Source organism: Salvelinus namaycush, chromosome 18 (assembly GCF_016432855.1).
Source record: "Salvelinus namaycush isolate Seneca chromosome 18, SaNama_1.0, whole genome shotgun sequence".
Classification (NCBI taxonomy): domain Eukaryota; kingdom Metazoa; phylum Chordata; class Actinopteri; order Salmoniformes; family Salmonidae; genus Salvelinus; species Salvelinus namaycush.
The window spans coordinates 13,363,950-13,372,348 of record NC_052324.1 but is presented as its reverse complement, the minus strand read 5'-3'; the positions used below and the strand labels follow the sequence as shown (position 1 = coordinate 13,372,348).

Genomic DNA, 8,399 nt, shown 5'->3' with positions numbered 1-8,399 from the left:
GATGTCCCATGAGCAGGATAATGTGGTACGAGCAATAGGTAAGGCCACGTGTATTTGCACTGTACAAAGAACAACTATAATACACACAGGTAATTACTTTCCAAGCAAATGTAGCTAATTCAATTTCATCCCTATATACATTTTTCTTTGACTTTGTCGTCATAGGCATTGCCAACTTTGCCTTCTAAATTTGTTCTTCATACTTAACAATACAGTGCCATCATATCGCCTTGACCATTTAAGGTAGGTCATATTGGTAAATTGAAAGAAAACAGTTTGTTTATCTTGGCTCATTGAAAGAAAACAGTTTGTTATATACACTGACAAAGTATGCACATGTGTGGGTGGATATTTATTCTCACCCACTATCAATGACAACAACATCTCAAATGAGAACCAGTTAACATTATATTTGAGTATTTTTTTTTGTCTGCTGAAAAAATATAGCACTGAAATAAAATAGCTGTACTGAACATACTGTTCACTGTTACTATACCAACACGGATACACTGAGTTAAGATTTACACTTTTGAGAAGACACAAAAGTGATAATTCTTCTGTCTGCAAGTAATGGAAACACAAAGCTTGAGGTCTGTCCATTAAAGAAAAGCAAGTCGAGCACTGTTTCTAGACGAAAACGTGTGACGGACAGCAGTTCTCTCTCCTCTCTCTTTCTCCATTTCTCTCTCACACTCTTTCTCTCTCTCTCTTTCTCTCTCTTCTCTTTGTCATGGCAGGAGTGCAGAAGTCTTTGACATGATACTTTGGGTTCTTTGTCAGTGTTACTGATGGAAAGACAGTCACAGCCAATGGCCACTGAGGCTTCACCACATGGGGGTTCCATGTAAAGCCATTTTCTTGATCATAGTGGTCCTCAAAAGCCAAAATGTTAAATCAAATAAATAATATTTAGATTATCTCCGATTGTGTGCTCTCCGCCTCTCCTTTTTGAAATTGCATGATGCCTGGGCTTGAAAAATAAAACATCCTCAAACAAGCCCCTTGACAACACCTCTGCGTTTGGGATCAGCTTGATGGTCGGCGACAGCCCACAGGGTGTTTTATAGGGCATGGTTGGCCATGGCGGAGGTCAGGCTGAGCAGCAGCACCCAGACACTGGCACAGACACAGGGTGCCCCATCATCAGGTGGGCTCTTGGGTCTAGTCAGGCCATTGTAACCACTGCTGGGCTCCAGTATAGGCTGAGAGGAGGACAACAATGGAAAAGGTTAGGAATGACTCAGTGAGTCTGAGTGTTGCGTTTTACAGAGAAATGGTAAAACACGGATTCATAGCCACTCCACTGGAATAAAAACATGAATACATTTGAGGCACATATGAAGTATGTTGAAAGCGACTGCTAGTGCAGTCTTTTAGGTGTACTCTCTGCTTTGAAATGTTTTGGCACAGTGCAGAGCTAGCTAAGACATTTCTTCCAATACCCTTTCGGTAGTGTCATCTTAAACATTTTAAGCATTACTTCCAAGGAAAGCACGAATTATAGAACATGCAGAGCACATATAGGGTTATCATAAAACTACAATTAAACGCTGAGTCTCAAATAGCTCCCCGGGGGGGAATATAAAGTGCAGGAAATATTTTCTTTTTCTTGGACAAATATTTAACCCCTTATTTTTGTTGGCACAAAACTACCTCAATACTTCCATTCGTTTGTATGGGTTACCGTCAGATGAGTCCCGTGACACTTGTGGGGGTCATAGAGCAGAACAGAGCAAAAGCAGTGTGCATCGAGGAAATAGACCCCTGGCTCAAATAGAATCCTGTCTTTAATAAGTGCCTGGTGTTTAGTGATTTAAGCAAATAAACACCCAGGCTATTAAAGTTTTACAGCACTAATCGGCTTCCTAGACATTTGGATACATTTTATTTCTGTACAATATCAGTCAAAACATTGTACTTGTACACATATAGATATTGAACATATAGAACATTTTACCATAGACAAAAGCTGTCAATTTAAAAGGCAACTATGTTGTACAGTACATTAGGAGAAAGGGTAGAAGGGACATACAGATGAAGGATCCCACAGCAGGAAAATAATCTTGCAGCAACAGGAAATGGCAATTATTGTGTGGATTATATAAAACATTTGTAGCTTTTGATACATGGAAATTATGAACTTTAGAAGCCTTTTTACACATATAATATAATACAAATGTACATTTCCTGCTACAACATGGTGATCAAATTAAGATACTACATCTACATCTCTATTGTTCTAGATATTGTACACCCCAGAGTTGCTCTGTTATGCCTACTCTAGTATGGTCTTATTATGTGTTTTTCCATAACATTGTAAGCATTTTGAACATTTTCAATTTGCTCTGATTCCTGTAACACCTAGCAAACAATTTGCCTCCAAGTAACTGCAGCTTTCTCAATTTGTGGAGGCACCATTTCCCCCGCAAAGCAATACAGCATATCAACAGAAACATGAAGCATTCCCTCCTCCACTCCTTTCCTCATCTCCACAGATGTAGCCTTTTGAGAGATTGCACTTCGGTCCATTTCCCTGTACAGAGAGAAAACAGAGTCAGATATGATCTTCTAATAGCAGTGTCTCCAGCACAACACATGGCCAATTTTTTTTGTAGAAAAATACATATTGAAAAAAATAGTAAATGGTAGTTATATAAGCACTGGGAGATGTTTTTTTAATGGTTTTAGGTGAAAGGAAAGGCTGCATTGATTATGGAAGAGCTTGGTTTCCAATGTGTGATTGTACAGAGAAATGGTTAAATGACAGTTGCCAAAAAAAGCAATCGGTTGCTTGACAATGCAGCAAACACATCCGCAACTAAAAGCCAATTAATTAGCAGGTGCAGTGATGTGTGACAGCAGCCTGTTGACATTGGTCCAGATCTCTGTCTGCAGCCAATATGTATACTGGTACACACACGCGCACACACACACACATATGAACAGGTAGCCTAGCGGTTAATAGTATTGGGTATTGGGCCAATAACCGAAAGGTGACAAATCTGTCGATGTGCCCTTGAGCATGGCACTTCACCCTAATTGCTCATGTAAGTCACTTTGGATAAGAGCGTCTGCTAAATGACAAAAAAAACAAAAAAACACACAGAGACATGCACACACACATTCAGAAACGCACCCACACACAAAATATTGTTTGGGATTACAGGATATCATTAATTTAGTTTTGTGAAGGTAGCTTAACATGTAGATAGATGGTGAGTACTTTTTAGAAGTGATCAGAGCTTCGTTGAACAGTAATGTTCAGATGCTTTTCCCAGGGCTGGTTATTGAGTAACCCAGGGTTGGTCCACAATCAATTACATTTAATTGAGCTGAGAATCAACACAGTGTACTGTAAAGTCAGTGGCCCTCAAGCAAACATTGACTTCTGAAGGGTGGGTTCATTCTCTCTTATACAATGGTGCCATTAAATAACGCATGACTCTCCAAAAAGACTATGAAATGATTAAAAGCTTGTTAAGATGGGCCATTTCAGGATTTTGGCAATGAGGCCCTTTATCTACTTACCCAGAGTCAGATGAACTTGTGGATACCATTTTTATGTCTATGTGTCCAGTACGAAGGAAGTTACAGGTAGTTCCGCCAGCCAATGCTAACTAGTGTTAGTTAGCAACTTCCTTCAAACTGCACGCAGAGACATACACGTGGTAAGCAGCTGAACTTTACTGTTTGACGAAGCTCTGATCAATTCTGAAAAGTACTCACCGTCTATCTAATGTACATGTCAAGCTACCTTCAAAAACACAGTGAAGAATATTGTCAAATCCCAAACAATATCCAGGAACATAAATACTGAAAAACAATATGTTGAACTCCCATACTGGGACTGCTATAAAGACATCATAGTGAGTTTGTAATTTTCTTAGTCACTTGTAGATACCGGTAGGCAATTTTTATTTCAATGTATGTGGTACATTTCCACAACTCTTAGTACAAAACTCAAAACAAATCATAAAAAACGACATAATGAAAATGTACGTCTGTAAAGTAGAAACATAAAAAGTATGACATACGTACACTTGAAAGTATTGCTATGATAATGACTATTATTTTTTGTTGTATTGTATGTAAAACATCACACTGCTTTACTAAAACTGCATTGGCCAATACAGTACTGTAATACCGTAATATATGCCATTTACGTAACAGCTCTGCTTCTAGCTCCTAAGCAACTTTGCAGTATTTGTGTGTGTTATTTCTTACATTATTAGCCTAGAATTTTTTTTGTGTGTTATTACATACAGCCGGAAAGAACTTTTGGATATCAGAGCGGCTGTAACTCACCAGTATTACGACCAGGAATACGACATTCCCGAATTAGATCCTTTGTTCGTACCCCCAAGGCAATTGAACTTATCTCAGAGGCTGCTCCAAGATGCCGCTGGCGGAAAAGAGGGATTTGGAGTTGACATCTAGTCCGACTCAGGAGGCGTGCACACCATCCACCGCTTCAGAGTATATTACTCGCAGTCTCTGGACAATAAAGTAGATGAGCTCAGAGCGAGGATCTCCTTCCAGAGAGCCATCCGGGACTGTAACATACTCTGTTTCACGGAATCATGGCTCTCTCGGGATATACTGTCCCCGTCCGTACAGCCAGCTGGGTTCTCAGTTCATCACGCAGACAAGAATAAAGAACTCTCCGGGAAGAAGAAAGGTGGTGGTGTATGTTTCATGATTAAACACTCATGGTGTGATTGTGATAACATACAGAAACTCAAGTCCTTTTGTTCACCCGACCTAGAATACCTCACAATTAAATGCCTAACATATTACCTCCCAAGAGAATTCTCTTCGGTTATAGTCAAAGCCGTGTATATTCCCCCTCAAGCCCATACCACGACGGCCCTCAAGGAACTACACTGGACTTTATGCAAACTGGAAACCACATATCTTGAGGCTGCATTTATTGTAGCAGAGGATTTTAGTTCTATCAACACTTTGACTGTAGTACTCGCTTAGGAAAAACACTAGACTGCTGCTCACCTTTTTGAGATGCCTACAAGGCCCTCCCCCGCCCTCCCTTCAGAAAATCAGATCACAACTCCATTGTTTTCCTCCCTTCCTATAGGCAGAAACTCAAACAGGAAGTACCCTTGCTAAGGTCTATTCAATGCTGGTCTGACCAATCGGAATAAATGCTTCAAGATTGTTTTGATCCCACTGACTGGGATATGTTCCGGGTAGCCTCTGAGAGTAACATTTACGTATACACGGACACAGTGACAGAGTACATCAGGAAGTGTATAGGGGATGTTGTTATCACGGTGATTACTAAAACTTACCCAAACCAGAAACCGTGGATAGATGGCAGCATTTGTGCAAAACTGAAAGCACGAATCACCCCATTTAACACTGGGAATATGGTCAAATACAAACAGTGTAGTTATTCTATTTGTAAGGCAATCAAACAGGCAAAACATCATTACAGAGACAATGACAATTCAATGGCTCAGATATGAGACCTATGTGGCAGAGTCTACAGACAATCACGGATTACAAAGGGAATACCAGCCACGTCGCGGAAACTGACGTCTTGCTCCCAGACAAGCTAAACACCTTCTTTGCCGGCTTTGAGGATAACACAGTGCCACCGACGCAGCCCGCTCCCAAGGACTGTGAGCGCTCATTCTCCGTGGCCGACGTGACTAAGACATTTAAGCGTGTTAACCCTCGCAAGGCTGCCGGCCCAGACAGCATCCCTAGCCGCGTCCTCGGAGCATGCGCAGACCAGCTGGCTGGAGATTACGGACATATTCAGTCTCTCCCTATCCTAGCCTGCTGTCCCCACTTGTTTCAAGATGTCCACCATTGTTCCTGTATCCAAGAAAGCAAAGGTAACTGAACTAAATTACTATCACCCCGTAGCACTCACTTCTGTCATCATGAAGTGCTTTGAGAGGCTAGTTGAGGATCATATAACCTCTACCTTACCCACCTCAATTTGCTTACCGCCCCAATAGGTCCACAGACGATACAATCATCATCGCACAGCACACTGCCCTATCCAATCTGGACAAGAGGAATAGCTACATCATAATGCTATTCATTGATTATAGCTCAGCCTTCAACACCATAGTACCCTCCAAGCTCATCATTAAGATCGGGGCCCTGGATCTGAACCCCACCCTGTGCAATTGGGTCCTGGACGTCCTGTCGGGCCACCCCCAGTTGTGAAGGTAGGAAACAACACCTCCACTTCGCTGATCCTCAACACTGGGGCCCCACAAGGGTGCGTGCTCAGCCCCGTCCTGTACTCCCTGTTCATCCATGACTGCATGGCCATGCACGCCTCCAACGCAATCATCAAGAGTAGTAGGCCTGATTACCAAAAATGACAAGACAGCCTACAGGGAGGTGAGGGCCCTGGGGGAGTGGTGCCAGGAAAAAAACGAATTAGCTGATCGAGGATTCAGGAAACAGCAGAGGTAGCACGCCCCTATCCACATCGACGGGACCGCAGTGGAGAAGGTGGAAAGCTTCAAGTTCCTCGGCGTACACATCACTGACAATCTGGAATGGCCCACCCACACAGACAGTGTGGTGAAGAAGGCGCAACACCTCAAGAGGCTGCAGAAATGTGGCTTGGCCCCTGTAAACTTTTACAGATGCACAAATGAGAGCATCCTGTCGGGCTGTATCACCGCCTGGCTTTGCAACTGCACCGCCCGCAACCACAGGGCTCTCCAGTGGGTGGTGCGGTATGCCCAACGCATCACCAGGGTCACGCTGCCTGCCCTCCAGGACACCTACAGCACTAAATGTCACAGGAAGGCCAAAAAGATCATCAAGGACATCAACCACTCGAGCCACGGCCTGTTCACCCCACTATCATCCAGAAGGCGAGGTCAGTACAGGTGCATCAAAGCGGGACAGAGAGACCGAAAAACAGCTTATATCTCAAGGCCATCAGACATCACTAGCCGGCTACCACCCGGTTACTCAACCCTGCACCTTAGAGGCTGCTGCCCTATATACATAGACATGGAGTCATGGAATACATGGTATGTATTGTTGTGAATTGTTAGATACTACTGCACTGTTGGAACTAGAAACACAAGCATTTCGCTACACCCGCAATAACATCTGCTAAATGTGTATGTGACCAATACAATTTCACTTGATTTGATTCGAATTGAACCCACAACTCTGGTGTTGCTAGTGCCATGCTCTTATGAACTGAGCCATGTACAGGATCACCACAGTACATAAGTACAATACAATACAGTAAAATACAATACACAATTACAATACAGGTGGAAGATGTGAGCATACCTCCCTCCTTCAGGCCATGGATATTCTTTAAATATATTTATTTTTATTTAACCTTTATTTAACCTTTATTTAACTAGGCAAGTCAGTTAAGAACAAATTCTTATTTACAATGACGGCCTACCCGGATGAGGCATGCTATGAGGCATGCAATGATTTCAATCCAGATTTCAATCAGGCTTGGATTCGCCATGCAAAAACGTTTTCACCCAGGTGCATGAACAATGGGGATATTTACTGCGATGCTGATAAGAACCTATGGCCAAATGCTCAAGACAGGCTTGATGCAAATTAGTGCCGGCTAAACATTGTTTCTTTTATTTCTTTTGATTACATTTTGAAATATCTCTTCAATGATCACACCTTTGATCACACATGGGATAGAAATGATGGAAATGTGATGTTCAGTCAATTTGAATGAGTAGTGCATTGTGCAATGTGAAACCAGTGTAATGTACTGTAATTTACAGTACTGTAGCATTCAACATTCAAAAGGCACTTTTTTTCGAGCCGAGACCGATACTGTTTCAGTTGACATGTCTCATAGAAAATGTGATCTTGCTGCATGGGGCAGAAATGGCATACTACACCGTGCTACGTTTTTACAGGAGCCATCTGCTTTCCAATTACGTATTTATGATGATTTGTGCTACGTATGTACTGTATAAGGATAATACAACTGTAAACATGACATATTTCTCAGCATACTCACAACCTGCCATTGTATACAACTTATTCAAAGTTATATTGACCAGGTACTATTCTTTCTAAACAGCACTTCAAAAATAACAGTTTTGAAATGTGTATCTTACAATTTTTTCTATTGGATTAAATGTCAGTTAAAATGTTAATTAACATGACTAAATGGTGAGCCTATCATTACCTGATGTTCTGGTGACTAAACAAAATGTTCTCATGGTATTTCACAGAAAATGTTGATTTTGAATCACTCAGGCGTGAAAGATGTGTGGAACCCCAAATGAATGCACAATCAAAGGTTCTGAACATAAGATAGGGGGCATTAGAAGTTTTATCAGTTTAGAGTTTTGTACCTAGAGTTTTGAAAAATCTGCCGAAGTGATTGAAAAAAATGGTAAAACACTTTT

General features: G+C 41.6%; 1 protein-coding gene across 1 annotated transcript in view; it reads right to left on the bottom strand.

Moving 5' to 3' along the window:
• Nucleotides 1-1,061: 1,061 nt before the first annotated feature.
• LOC120063553 (GDNF family receptor alpha-2-like) overlaps nucleotides 1,062-8,399 on the bottom strand; it is a 105,222-nt gene continuing 97,884 nt past the window's right edge. The window contains exon 8 of the mRNA XM_039013910.1: nucleotides 1,062-1,202. Within this exon, the coding sequence (XP_038869838.1) occupies nucleotides 1,062-1,202 (141 nt within the window). The remainder of the gene's footprint in view (nucleotides 1,203-8,399) is intronic.